Source organism: Theropithecus gelada, chromosome 2 (genome assembly GCF_003255815.1).
Source record: "Theropithecus gelada isolate Dixy chromosome 2, Tgel_1.0, whole genome shotgun sequence".
Taxonomy (NCBI): Eukaryota; Metazoa; Chordata; class Mammalia; order Primates; family Cercopithecidae; genus Theropithecus; species Theropithecus gelada.
In genome coordinates, this window is record NC_037669.1 from 143074666 (window position 1) to 143090016 (window position 15351).

At 37.1% G+C, this 15351-nt stretch overlaps 1 protein-coding gene across 2 annotated transcripts in view; it reads left to right on the top strand.

The window, feature by feature from the left end:
* Nucleotides 1–15351, top strand: part of LOC112618061 (ceruloplasmin) — a 59694-nt gene that overhangs the window by 22905 nt on the left and 21438 nt on the right. Inside the window, exons 9-12 of one of the 2 annotated variants that reach the window (XM_025374670.1) lie at nt 627–838; nt 10833–10983; nt 12308–12520; nt 13939–14146. In XM_025374670.1, the coding sequence (XP_025230455.1) occupies nt 627–838; nt 10833–10983; nt 12308–12520; nt 13939–14146 (784 nt within the window). The remainder of the gene's footprint in view (nt 1–626; nt 839–10832; nt 10984–12307; nt 12521–13938; nt 14147–15351) is intronic. The other variant, XR_003118017.1, reaches the window with a different exon arrangement.

Consider the following 15351-nt stretch of genomic DNA (forward strand, 5'->3'; position numbering starts at 1 on the left):
CATTACAAGGGTTTTAGAAACATAATTTGAACGATATAAAATATTTCATCATGTGGACTTTTTCACAATTTTTACATATCAAGAAGGACCAGTGAAGACTGGAGACTCTGCTACCACTTGCAGTATGACTGTGAGCAGGTTATTCAATCTTTCTGGCTTCAGTTCTCTCGAGTGTAAATCTGAGAGATTTAAATAGGATCACCTGCAAAGTTCCTTTCAGTTCTACAATTATTTTCAGTTCCATTTTATTCAATAGACAATGCATTGATTACACTGTATTGCCAGGCATTGTTCTAGCTGATAGAAATATAGAGTCAGCACTTGCCTTCAAGAAAGTTAAGCTCTGTTCGAGAGAAATACACACAAAATAACATGAAAGGTGCTAGGGACATTCCCGGAAGATGTGTGAGCACAAAGAGGGACACCAATCCCAGGAGAAGGTTTAGAAGAGTCTGTCTGGATGCAATCACATCAGATCTGACACCAGAGCATAAGTGGGATTCCATTCCAATTTATAACAAAGAACTCAAAAGTGGGTTATTCTAGACTAAACTTAGTCTACTTTGTGGCTCAAATGACCATATTAGAAAGCACACTTCACCTCTCAACTGTGACCTTTCTCACAGGTGTGCCTCCTTCAGCCTCCCATGTGGCACCCACAGAAACATTCACCTATGAATGGACTGTCCCCGAAGAAGTAGGACCCACTTATGCAGATCCTGTGTGTCTAGCTAAGATGTATTATTCTGCTGTGGATCCCACTAAAGATATATTCACTGGGCTTATTGGGCCAATGAAAATATGCAGGAAAGGAAGTTTACATGCAAATGGGAGACAGGTAAGTGCAATTGGGGGAAAAAAATTGTTCAATCTCTTTGAAAATGATCCTTTGACAGAGATAGAAATATCTAACTTCATCATTATCTCCAAAAATACTTTAGTATATACCTTTAAAAGATAAGGACTTCTTTAAAAATGCCCACAATGATCACACCTTAAAATAATAACCACACACATCATAACTCTTTAAAGTTATCAAATAGCCAATCAATGTTCACATTTCTCCAATTGATTTATTAGGTCTGTTGTTTGGATCAGTATCCAAACAATTACACATATTGCAATCAATTTATATGTTTCCTAAGATTGTTTACTTGCAGTTTTTCTGTTGCAAGAGTCATCGGTCTGGTAGAAGTTTCCCATGTCTTGATTTTATTTATTTTATCGTATGGTATCATTTAACACAGGGGTCCCCAACACGCCCCGCACACACACCCATGGGCCACACAGCAGGAGGTGAGCCTGTTAGGTGTCTGTTAGGAGCACAGCAGGAAGTAAGCAGCAGGTAAGCAAGCATTATTGCCTGAGCTCTGCCTCCTGTCACATCAGTGGCGGCACTAGATTCTCATACGAGCACAAACCCTATTGTGAACTATGCATGTGAGGGATCTAGGTTGCACGTTCCTTATCAGAATCTATGCCTGATGATCTGAGGTAGAATACTTTCACCCAGAAACCACTCCCCTTTCCCAATGTTTTGTAGAAAAATTGTCTTCCGTGAAACTGGTCCCTGGTGCCAAAAATGTTGGCGGTCGCTAAATCATGTTTCTTTCTCTCTGCTTCTATTTCCTATAACTAGTAGTTAGATCTAAAAGTTTGATCTAATTCAGATTTTTTTTTTTTTTTTTTCTTTCAAGACTGCATCAAATGTGGTACTGGGCACTTCCATCAGGGAGTACATAATTTGTAGTTGGCCCTTAACTGGAGATGTTATCAGCACTGATGATGGTTTCCTAGATTCATAAACTAATCAGGGTTGCATAATGGTAATATCCTAATTCCATCTTCCTTTCTTTATTAGCTGGCATACTTCTCTATAAACAGAAACTTCTTAATGAATTATTTGGTCACCCTGAGGTACACAGTATACAGAAAGGGTATGACAAATACTTGATTCATTCCTTGTATTTACAAGTTTTCAAATTAACCACTCTCCTCTAGCATTCTTCAAAAGCCTCTAAATAATTTTTTTACTTTTAAGTAGCATTGTGCACTCATGGATTTAAGCATATTTGGTGTGTTACGATTCACTGCCATTATTCCTACTGACGTTCAAAGTATCCTTATTGACACGGAAGGACTTGTTCAGGTTGATTCCTTTATTTTTACATCATAGTAGTCTGAAGATTCTTTGCTTTCTAGTATAATGAGACACCAGGTTAATTTTGCACATTTTCTGAGCCAGACCTGGAACCATTTGTTCCCAAAAGCCCTGTTTTTTGTTTGTTTGTTTGTTTGGTGAGGAATCATTTTTGGAACCACAATGTGGGCACTAGAGTTGCTTGTTGCTATTGGGCAAACAATTGTTTCGGGGCCTTTTCAGTGGAAGAACATGGGAAAAGACTTTTCAGATGAATTCATCATGATTTCATACTAATACTTTCTATTCAAATTTGAGTCTACAGATTTTTTGGTTTGTTATTGACTGCATCAATCTTATATTTGTATCTGCCTTAAACTGCACTGAAAAATCTTATTTTTTTAATGACACCAACATATTCACTTGATTCATCTTATAATACACATACAACAGTCTCAGAATCACAATTACAACACTACAATCAACAATATGATTGCTAAAAACAGTTTAAGATTTGTTTGCCAATCTTTTTGTCCTTAGGGTAGATCCTACTAGAGATTTTTAGCCAAATTACATATTTAAAGTCACCTGGAATAGTTCTTCTCTACATAGTTTTGCCATCACTGGATATACGGGTTAATTCATTATACTCCTCTGTTTCAGCAATTGCTTTTAAAACTGTAATATTATTTTATGTAAAATATTCATAACTCACTATAGTAAACTTATTTTTTTTTTTTTTTTTGCTTTATAGTTTATTTATTTTTTTGAGACGGAGTCTCGCTCTGTCACCCAGGCTGGAGTGCATTGGCAGGATCTCAGCTCACTGCAAGCTCCGCCTCCCGGGTTCACACTATTCTCCTGCCTCAGCCTCCAGACTAGCTGGGACTACAGGCGCCCGCCACCACACCCGGCTAATTTTTTTTTTGTATTTTCCGCCCGCCTCAGCCTATCCTTCCATTTTTAAATAAACAAATGTATGTGTATTCATATCTTTGCTTTTTTCACTTCACAATAGAATCTGAACATCTCTTCATAGTATTGTATGGAAATATTGCTCATTCCTCATTTCTTTGCATAGTATATATTACTCTGATGTGTGGACATGCTACAGTTTATACAATCAGTCCCTTATTTGACAAGTGTTTGGGTTGCTTCTAGTCTTTGCCTTCACAAATACAAAATAATGTACAGCTTTGTTAGCCTTGTTCCCGTCTCTTTGTATTTTTGCCAGCATACCTTTGTGATAAATTCCTAAAAATTGTATTGTTGGAACAAAAGGTAAATGCTTATACAGTTTTGTGAAATATTGCCAAATCCCCCTCTGTAGTTGTGCCAGTTTGTATTTCCAGAAGTTACAAGTGAGATTATCTGTGTTTCCACAGCATTATTACAAACTATATTGTCAAATTTGGGGATTTGCACAAATCTGATAGGAAATAAATGGTACAGTCAAGGAGTGGATCCTATTTATCTTTTTCTATATGGCTATCCAGTTAGCCACAAAAAAGCTAAACTTTCCTGCATTGATTGAAATGCTGCCTTTATCATCTACTAAAATATTTATACATAAGTGAGTCTATTTCTAGATTTTCTATGCTGTTCTGCTGGTATTTATCTATTCATGCACCAATACTATACTGCTTTAATTGGAGGACCCTTTAGTATGTTTAATGGCTATAGCTATGGCTCATTTCTCTTCTTTTCCTTCATTTTAATGACTAATTTTGCTTATTCTTTCTACTGAACCTTAGAAAAACTTACCTAGATCCAGAAAAAGGCTTGATAGTGTTTTATTGGGATTGTTTCAAACGATATAAGTAGGGAGAACAGACATAATTATGAAGTTGAGTCATCCTACATAAGAATGTATGTCTTTCCATTTGTTCAAGTCTACATTTGTGTTTTTCAAGAGTATTTTATAGTTCCTCTTATATGGATCTTGGATTTTTTTTAAGATTACACCGAGATGTTTTATTTTTATTTGGCCTTTGTAAATGGTAATACGATCACTTAAAATTTTAAATATGTGGCTGGGTGCAGTTGTTCACACCTGTAACCCCAGCACTTTAGGAGGCTGAGGCCAGTGGATCACTTGAGGTCAAGAGTTTGAGACCAGACTGGTCAACATGGTGAAACCCTGTCTCTACTACAATTACAAAAATTAGCCAGGCGTGCTGGCACATGTCTGTAATCCCAGCTACTCAGGAGGCTGAGGCACGAGAACTGCTTGAACCCGGGAGGCGGAGGTTGCTGTGAGCAGAGATCGCGTCACTGCACTCTAGCCTGGGGGACAAAGCCAGACTCTGTTTTGAAAAAAAAAAAAATTTTTTTAAATATGTAACTGAAAAAGAAAAAAAGGTTTTCTACTTTTAGATTCCTATTCTTGATCTTGTGCTTACTTTGGAAGGAATAAAACAAGACTAATATTTATTAAACTCTCTCCAGGTACCGTCCCATATATTACCTTATTTAACCTTTGCAACAGCACAAGAGGCTATGTATTTTTATGCTCATTTTGTAGACAAAGAACTGATGCTCAATGAGTTGAGATTTAAAATGAGATTTACCTTCTGCATATTTCATTATCTTCATTTTGCAAATGAAGAAATCACAACACAGGAAGGCCTACAGAGGCATCAGAAGTCCTCATCCTGGTTTTCTCAGTTACTAGTCATGTGGCTACAGATTAGTTATTTAGTATTTCTCATGTCCATCTGAATCATCAGTAAAATGGAGATGAAACCTGCCCTGCTGACGCATCTTGATGGGTTGCATTCTTTCTTTTTGAAAGAAACAAATGGAATGAATATAGGTTAAAGCCCTGGGCAAGCTAAAATATATTAAGCTGACAAGGAACGGTTATCTTGTCTAAATGCATACAACACAATGTGAAGTCAATCAATTTCTAAAGCAAGTTCCTGACCTTTATAACTATTATTTTTTTAAAAAAAATCAGTTTAATATGAAAGTATTTCATAAACACTGTTAAAATTATGAAAATATATGGAAGTAAAAGAAAATAGTCTCAACACAAAAAAGGGATCACAATTGCATATATTGTTTGCAATTTGCTTTATACACTTAAAATATTATGACTATCTTTCTATATCATTAAAAAAACTTCATCATTATTCTGAATGACTGCAAAGTATTTCATGATATGAATGTACCATAATTTATTCAGTCAGTTCCCTATTGTCAGACATTTAAATGGTTTGCAATTTTTTACAGTTATGAACCCTGTGTATTTGGCATACTATTTTTTGTTTTAACTAAAGAGTAGGATATGTCCATTTTTACTTCATGGGAACAAATCTTGGGACTTAAATTTCTAGGTCACAGGCTAGGCACAACTTATGTGCTTGTCAAACTGCTCTTCATAAAGTAGTATTTTTCAAACTGCAGATCATGACCCATTTAGTCGGTTGTAACTAGCAAGTAGAATTTTTTGAAGTATCAAGTGGGAAAGAAGAGACAATGTCAAAGTATACCACATACAGTAAGTACCAAGTAAGTGTTGTCAAAATATACCACATACAGTAAGTACAAGTAAGTGTTAAGGAAATTTCTTTTCTGGGGTATGTGTGTGTGTGTGTGTATATAGGATCACAACATGAAATGTACTTCTTATGTGGTTGCAATAGAAAAGTTTGAGAATCATTGCATAAAGTGTAGGAGAGAGGCTGTTCTCTGCTGTTTTACTAATACTTAGTTTTACATTTTTACAAACAGCATAGGTGAATTACTGCACCTCATTCTCATTTAAATTTATAGTTTAATAATGTTTTTTGACCATTTGTACTGCTTTTGTCAATTTCTTGGTGATGGCAGATATTCATTTTCAATTATTAATCCATAAAATATCTACATATTAAGTCATATTATATATATATGTGTGTATATACTACATACATATTACCTTTGTTACGTATAATGCAGGTCTTTTTTGTGTTTTTTCATATTCCATTATTGCTTACAGTTGAGTGTTTTTATTTTTTGTTTGCCTATGACGATATAGCTGTTTTCAGTGTTGCACAGCCAAATTATCAATTCTTTTATTTTTTTTGCCTTTTGTATCATACTTAGAAAATTATTTTCTATTCTATAGGTAAGCAAATATTCATCTACATTTTAGTCAGTATCTTAAAATTCTACTTGTAACACATTTTGAGTTTGGCGAGTAGAGCTCTAAGGCTCTAAGTTTACCTTTTCTAAACAACTATTAGATTATCTGAGCATTATATATTAACCAATCTATTCTTTACTCACTGATTTGAAGTGTCACCTTTATCACATTGTAAATCTTGAATATATCTGGATGATTTTTCTAGGTTTCCTAGTTTACCGTGTGACCTATCTGTACCCTACCTGTACCACATTGTTTTTATTATTATAGCTTGTAAAGTTTTAAATACATGATAGAACATGTTCATCCATTACTGAAAAGAATTATTTTCCCTTTTATTCTTAGATGCCCTCACGTACACATTCTTCTAGATCAATTTTAATAAAATTTTGTTAAACTAAAAAACTGCCATTGGTAGTTTTTATTTTTATTACATTAAATGAATAGCTTTAGTTGGAGAGAATTCATCTCTTGGCTATAATTCATCTCTTAGCTATAGTTAGTCTTTCACTCAGGAGCCCTTTAATTCAAGTGTCTTTTTAATTATTCAGTAAATTCTTACAGTCTTTTTCATATTTGTCCTGCATGTTTCTTATTGAATTCCTATTTTTTTAAATATTATGCATTACATGGTATTTTCTAATTGCATATTGTCATTATAGAAATAGCTGTTAGTTGCTTAACATTTATTTTGGAGCTGGACATCTAAATATTCATTTCTTAGTTCAAGTAATTTCCAACTGATTCATATAGGTTCTATATTATCTACAAATAATGCTAATTCTCTTTGCCAGTATTTCAAATTTGTTCTATGTTCTTGCCTTATTATGATGGGTAGAATATTACAAATAATATTAAACAATAGTGGTAATAACCAGTAGCCTTGTTTTGTGTCTGATCTTAATGAGAACATCTCTATTTACTTTACCACTAAGTATGAATTGGCTAGTGGTTGTGCTTTATTCTACTTCTAGTTTACACACAGTGTTTTTTTTTTTTTTTTTTTTTTTTTTTTTTTTTGAGACGGAGTCTCGCTCTGTCGCCCAGGCTGGAGTGCAGTGGCCGGATCTCAGCTCACTGCAAGCTCCGCCTCCTGGGTTCACGCCATTCTCCGGCCTCAGCCTCCCGAGTAGCTGGGACTACAGGCGCCCGCCACCTCGCCCGGCTAGTTTTTTGTATTTCTTAATAGAGACGGGGTTTCACCCTGTTAGCCAGGATGGTCTCTATCTCCTGACCTCGTGATCCGCCCGTCTCGGCCTCCCAAAGTGCTGGGATTACAGGCTTGAGCCACCGCGCCCGGCCTACACACAGTGTTTTTAAAACAAATCACTTGTTTAAAAAACAAATCACTTGAGCTGCTCAAAAAACATCCTGTGCTAGGCACAGAATTCACTGGTAAATAAGACAAGTAAGTTCCTGCTCTGACAGGTTTTTTATTCTAGTGTATATGGGAGGAAGGAGGGGGATGGGAGGAAAGGAGATGAAGATAAGCAAACAAAAGAAAATGAAATAGATAACCTGAGAAAGTGACAAGTTCTGTAAAAAAAAGAAAAATAGGGTAATGAGATAGTGAACAGAAATTCTAGTTTAGATAATGTGGAGATAATATTTAATGTGATACCTAAATTTCAAAGAGGCAGCCTTGCAAAGATCTGAGAGAAAAGCAAAGGGAAGAGCTAATGCCAGAATGTCATATTTTATAAAAATTTCTTTTTAGATTTTCTTGAAATTATAATTTTTCTCCTTTAATGTGATCAACTACAAATAAATATGACCAGCTACATTAAGGACTTTCTAATGTTAAACTATCTTTGTTAAACTATCCTTGCACTCTGGGGGAGAACAATACTTGAGTATGGTGAATTTTTCTTTAATATATTGGTGGGCTGAGTTTGATCATGTTTGATTTAGAATTTCTCATTTAAGCTTATAAATGAAATTAATATCCATGGTTATACTATGTTTATTAAATAAACTAGGAATAGTTTAAATAGTTGGGAACCATCTGCTCCTTCGAGAGTTGAAAGAAACTGCCTGTAAAATTATTTTGACTTTTAAAAAGGAGTAGTTTTGTTGTTTATGTATGGGACTCCCCCCATCCTTTTTAGACAGAGTCTTGCTCTGTTGCCCAGGCTAGAGTGCAGTGGTGTGATCTCAGCTCACTGCAACTTCCACCTGCTGGGTTCAAGCTATTCTTGTGCTTCAGCCTCCTGAGTAGCTGGGACTACAGGCACCTGCCACCACGCTCAGTTAATTTTTGTATTATTAGTAGAGATGGGGTTTCACCATGTTGGTCAGACTGGTCGCAAACTCCTGACCTCAAGTGATCTGCCTGCCTCGGCTTCCCAAAGTGCTGGGATTACAAGTGTGAGCCACTGCACACAGCCTGTTTATGTTTTTAATCACTATTTCATTTCAGCCATGAGTACTGGTCTAGTCAGGCACCTCTTTCTAAGTCAGTTGATCACACTTATTGCATATAATGGTTTACATTTTTCTTCCCTATATATGTGATTATATTCCTTTCTCATTTCTAATGTGGTATTTTTTGGTTCTCTCCACCTTTTTTATTAGACTTGCCAGAGATTTATATATTTCTCTGGTCTTTTCACAAAATATATTTTTGGGTTTAATCATTTTACCTGTGTTAAATTTGTTAATTTACGCTTTTGTCTTTATTAATTTTTCGCTGTAACTAATTTAAAAACATTTTCAGATATTTACATTTATTTTTATTTGGTTTTAAGATAAAAAGCTTTTCAGATTCTTAGTTTATATGTTTACATGCCATACATTTTTCTTTACAGTGTTCTCACAGACATTACTTTATCTCAATTACTTGAGATTTGTTATCTCATTACTTCATTTTTATTTTCTCTTTGATCTAAGAGTTATTTGGATCAAAAATGACATTTTTTTACTTTTTGTCCTTGACTAGTAATTTTTAATTTTATTGCATTATGATCAGAAAACATGCCTGAAAACATTTCACTAAAGTTTTCTCTGTCGATCAGTATATAGGTGATTGTACCAGTCCCTGCTGGAATCCTTATACATCTGAAAATGACTTTTGTTGTTCTTTACCTGGTGTTACATTTTTGTATCATAATGTATTCTTCTCAAAAAGATAAATGCTACTTCACCTTCTTCTGGCATTTATTGTACTTGGTAATTTCAATGTCAACCTGATTTTTTCCTTTCATGATAACATTTTTAAAAATGGAAAATTGACCAGGACATTTTTAGGTATAGATCTCTATTACTAATTTTGTCTTGTTTTCAGGAGGCTTTTGAATCTGAATCCTCTAGTCTTTTCCCTTTGTGGTGGCAAACACTTCTACTAGTATTTCTTACGTTTGTGCCTCCTCCTTTTATAACTTCTTTCTAAAATTATTACAATGTGTATATTTTTCATCTTCAAATGCTCTCCTCCATTTTATGGGAGCTTTCTCTTTTTTTTTGAGATGGGAGTCTCGCTCTGTTGCCCAGGCTGGAGTGCAGTGGCGCGATCTCGGCTCACTGCAAGCTCCGCCTCCCGGGTTCACGCCATTCTCCTGCCTCAGCCTCCTGAGCAGCCAGGACTACAGGGGCCCGCCACCACGCCTGGGTTTTTTTTTTTTTTTTTTGTATTTTTAGTAGAGATGGGGCTTCACCGTGTTAGCCAGGATGGTCTTGATCTCCTCACTGCGTGATCCGCCTGCCTCGGCCTCCCAGAGTGCTGGGATTACAGGCGTGAGCCACCGCGCCCAGCTAACGGGAGCTTTCTTTAGATCACCTTCATCATTGATTCAGTTCTATGTAGGATCTAACCTTCAGGTCTTTGCTTTAGTTCGATTTTTTCAATTTGATAATCATCTTATCATGTATCTGAAGGACTGATCTCAAGGGAAAGACAGGCAATAATCTTTATTCTCTCCTTTGAGAGTCACTTATTGTCAGGGGCTCATTTGCTTTGATTCCTTTGACTGCCTTCTTCTGAACTACTGAATAATTTCAAAGAACACATAGCATTTCTGCTTCCTTTTTTTTTTTTCCACTGGGAGAAGTGGGAGGAGGTGATGATGTTTGAAGAGCTGGCTGGAGATTGTTTGAATCTCTGTTGGAATTCATTGGGAGGTTATTTCTTCATCCAGGATGATTTCTTCCTCAAATCTGCTTCCATCCTGCTCTGCCTTACAGAAATTCTTCTGGTTTTCATGAATGTGGATGGCATCTTCCCTGATTTCCAGCACAGACCCATATTCTCTCCTATTTTAACAATTTTTTTTTCCCTCTGGTGGCTTCAATTGGTATGTGCAATGTGAGCAGGAAGGCAGAGTTAGAACCTTTAGATGCAGAGAGAGGCTCAGATTACTATATTGAACCACGAATCCACTAAACAGATACCAAAGAAAGCTCTGGTGGTGAACTGAAATATTTCATGAACCCTAGTTTACAAAGAGTAACAGAAACTTCTGTTCTCATTCCTTCCCTTAGGTGTGTTTGTGCACAAATAGTATTGTGCACATGGAAGTCTTCTGTTTTACTCATTCCGTCTTCATCTCATTTTGTTTTGATTTACAGAAAGATGTAGACAAGGAGTTCTATTTGTTTCCTACAGTATTTGATGAGAATGAGAGTTTACTCTTGGAAGATAATATTAGAATGTTTACAACTGCACCTGATCAGGTGGATAAGGAAGATGAAGACTTTCAGGAATCTAATAAAATGCACTGTAAGTACTGCATCATCCACCAATCTACCAAGTTATTTTAGTACTGCATATGTAATGCTTTTAACTAAACCAAAATGTGAAGAGCTTTGCTCATTGATTATTTTTCAATAAATGATTACAATAGTGTCCTGAAGGTAATATCATTGGTTATTTGATGTGTCAGTCAATTAGTCATTATTTCACTTAATTCAAGATATGTCAATTACATGAATGGTCCTTAAAGTGTGGTCCCTATATCAGCAGCCTCAGCATCACTGAGGGACTTATTAGAAATGCAAATTCTTGGACCACTACCCTGAACTACAAAGTCCGAAACTTTGGAGATGGATCCCGGCAATCTATTTTCAACAAACTCTGCAGGTGATTCTGATGAACGCTACAGTTTGAAAACTACTGGAGCAGATGCTTTTCTCATGTGTGGCTCAATAATGACAGGCTCATTTGATTATTCAATATGCAGAAAGAGATGATCTCAGCCCTCAATGATTCTAACCCTTGACTGCACATTAGAATCACCTGGGAGCTTTCAAAAAATGACCAGTGCCCTGGAATACCCCCAGAGATTTTTATTTAAGTCTAATATTAGATTTTTTTAATACCTAGTGTAATTCTAAAAAGTGGTTAGAGCTCAGAGACAGTGAGTTCATTATTCAAAAGGCCCACACCATTAATGGACATCAGTAAAAATTATTGTAGCTAGTAGAAGAAAAACATGTAAAGTTGTGTTACAAACTGGTATTTTCAAGCTAGGTACTAGTCACGCTACCCACAACCTTTAAAATATCTCTTTTGATTCTGCATTTTTGTATATTTGGAAGCACTGAGAATATTATTCATCAAAAATAATTAAATATGCAAGATAAAGAAAAAAACCTCCTACATATGACCTTCCCTGTTATTCAAGATGAATTAGACTTTTTCACCTAGAACAGCAACACACTCCCAGTATATGGTACACAGAAAAAGCTGTTATAATTCGCAGATTTGGGTGCTCACAAATATAATCACTTAAAGAACTGGAAATGACAGAATCATTGTTTTAGCCAGGAAGAGCAGTGGGATTCCCAGGTTGCTAGGGACACTAGCATAGAACTTCAAGAACTATGCATTCAGCTCTGGTCCTTTCAGCCAGCGTCTGCTCTGGAAGTGCCAGGGACGGCAAGGAGTTGCAAGGACACTCCTGACACATAAAGCGTGGGCAGGCCTGAATAGGCCTTTTAAAAATTAAAAATTAAAAAAACAAAGTTGGTCCTGGAAAGTCTGTGAGGTTGCCACGTAGTAGAATCTAAACCACTTCCAAACTGTTACTTCCCAACTTTCACAGCCATGAATGGATTCATGTATGGGAATCAGCCTGGTCTCAATATGTGCAAAGGAGATTCGGTCGTGTGGTACTTATTCAGCGTTGGAAATGAGGCCGATGTACATGGAATATACTTTTCAGGAAACACATATCTGTGGAGAGGAGAACGGAGAGACACAGTAAACCTCTTCCCTCAAACAAGTCTTACACTCCTCATGTGGCCTGACACGGAAGGTATATTTATTTAAAGCCAAATCTCTAGTAGATGAATTTGTGTAGTTTTGGTTTAAAAATCTGTAGCAGAATGTGTTGGATGATAAACGTATTTCTTCCCCAAGCCTTCCAAGTGCCCTTCCTATCTCTGAAAGAGCAAGTCCAGGCTACTAGCAGCTGAAGTATGTACCAGATGGGTCTGTTTCGTAGTTACTGAGGAGAATGCGGAGTAAGAAAAGAACAGGGTGTGGTTTTCTCCGTTTCCATAGGCTCCTCAAGATGATCCCTTTTTAGATTATGGTCCTTTTAAAGACAGCTGGAAAATCAGACTAGAAGGGGAATGACTCCCCTAAATATTCTGCACCTAAACTTTTCATGTCTCTGTAGCCTAGATGTAGCCTGTAAGTAGAGGCTTGTTGGTTGCAAGTGAATATTCTATTCTAGCATTGTAGCCATGCAGATTCAGAGACATCTATAGACCTGGCTCTGAATGAGTAAAACAAACTAAAACAGAAGAGAAAGAATTTTAATCAAAATGTGAAAATATGCTAGCTTGTTTCAGGCTTTATTTGGTTTACGATATGCCACTGAAACTTAAGACCAATCCAGTGTCACCCTTTCCTTCCTTCAACAAATGTAAATACAACAATGAACAAAAGAGATGTCTTAAGCTGCTGCAATTCTAATGCAGGGAGACAGACAAGCCAGTATATTAATACATGTATGTCAAGTCATTATAAGTACATAAAGAAAAATAAGGCAGGGGAAGGGGGTGGTGACTGAGAGGGGAAAGGGTCAAGATTCTCTCAGGAAGGCCGGGCGCGGTGGCTCAAGCCTGTAATCCCAGCACTTTGGGAGGCCGAGGTGGGTGGATCACAAGGTCAGGAGATCGAGACCATCCTGGCTAACACGGTGAAACCCCGTCTCTACTAAAAACACACACAAAAAAAGTAGCCGGGCGAGGTGGCGGGCGCCTGTAGTCCCAGCTACTCGGGAGGCTGAGGCAGGAGAATGGCGTAAACCCAGGAGGCGGAGCTTGCAGTGAGCTGAGATCGCGCCACTGCACTCCAGCCTGGGGGACAGAGCAAGACTCCGTCTCAAAAAAAAAAAAAAAAAAAAAGATTCTCTCAGGAGGTGCCACTTAAGGAGAGACCGGAATAAAATGAGGACATGAACCATGAGGATATTTTGGGGAGACAGCACAAGAAACAGCAAGTGCAAAGGTCCCAAGGCAGGCACACACTTGACCTGTTCTAAGAACAGCAAAAGGCCTTGGTGCATGGAGCAGGGTGAGCAGGAGGGGATGTAATCAGAGGTGTGGAAAGCTAGATCACCTAACTGAGGCCACAATAAGGACTTCAGCATTAATTCTGAGGAAGGTGGAGAGCCCCAGAGGGCACTAGCAAAGAAGTGACATGTTTTCTCATTTACCACTCCAGGGACCTTTAATGTTGAATGCCTTACAACTGATCATTACACAGGCGGCATGAAGCAAAAATATACTGTGAACCAATGCAGGCGGCAGTCTGAGGATTCCACCTTCTACCTGGGAGAGAGGACATACTATATCGCAGCAGTGGAGGTGGAATGGGATTACTCCCCACAAAGGCAGTGGGAGAAGGAGCTGCATCATTTACAAGAGCGGAAGTAATTCTCCAGACTCTGATTCCCAATTTCAGCTGTAATTTTAGGTTTCCTTTTCAGAGAAGTAAGAATTACACCAAATTTTAGAGAAAAAAAGTTGCATTAAACAATAACAACAAAAACAACAACAAAACACTTCCTAGGAACTTGTCCTCATTCATTTCTGCTTCTCTCAATTTCCTCAAGGGAAAATTTCCATTTACCTCCTTTGATCCTTTGGAGTCTTGCTTTCTTTTCTGCTTCAGTGTCTTCTCACATTCATGTGCCCTCATGTGTCATTTGTTTTCAAACTTAACAAAAGTTAATTTCCAAATTCAGAGCAGAAATATTATTCCCCTTAGCAACAGTTTGTTGCTTATTTTTCCTTCAGAGTTTTCATTGTTAGTCTAAGTTAGTCATTTCACATTCTTAAAACTGTTATGTATGGAATATTTTAAATGCTTGAAGGTGATATAGCAGATACAGTCTCTACCCTCCAAGAACTTATACAGGAAAATATGACACAAAATTACCAGTAACATGTGCATTATGGAAAAGTACAAAATAAATTCTGTATGAATAGATGTAAGTAGAGGATGATTAATAGAGCTTCAGAAACATTCATTTAGAGCAGCATCACTCATCACTTCTAGTTAGCCCTTTCTTCGTACTTTTCCAAGCACCTTCCTCTCCATCATCCCACTTACATCATGCACTGACCGCACGGCGATGATCTGAGGGATTGCGGGGTGGGCAGGTGTTCGGATCCAGGGTGCATAGCACAACTGGTGACCTGTGGCTACCAGTGGTTACCTGGTTAGCTTCACAGCAGTAGTGAGTATGGTTTGCAGTGTAAAGGAGTAAACATTTATTTTGTAATTGAGTAAAATGGTTAAAAGGCTACAGGTGCCATTAGAAGTGAAAACTTCAGGAAAAGGGAATGCCTGGGAAAATATGTCCATTTCAGTTCCTATAAATCAGAAATACTAGACTCATAAAATTTTAGAGTTATAAAGTAATCTTAGAGATGATCTGTTCGAATATCTCATTTTAGGGATGAAAAAACTGAGGTTCCAATAGGCAGTGACTAGCTGGAGGAAATTTTCACTAGTGGTAGGGTAGAGGCCAGGACTCAGATGACTACACTCAAATGGCTAGGTGTGCCTTCTACCACACATACTTTTAAAGTCTTATTATTCTTTCTTACTTGGATAGAAGAGTGATGATTA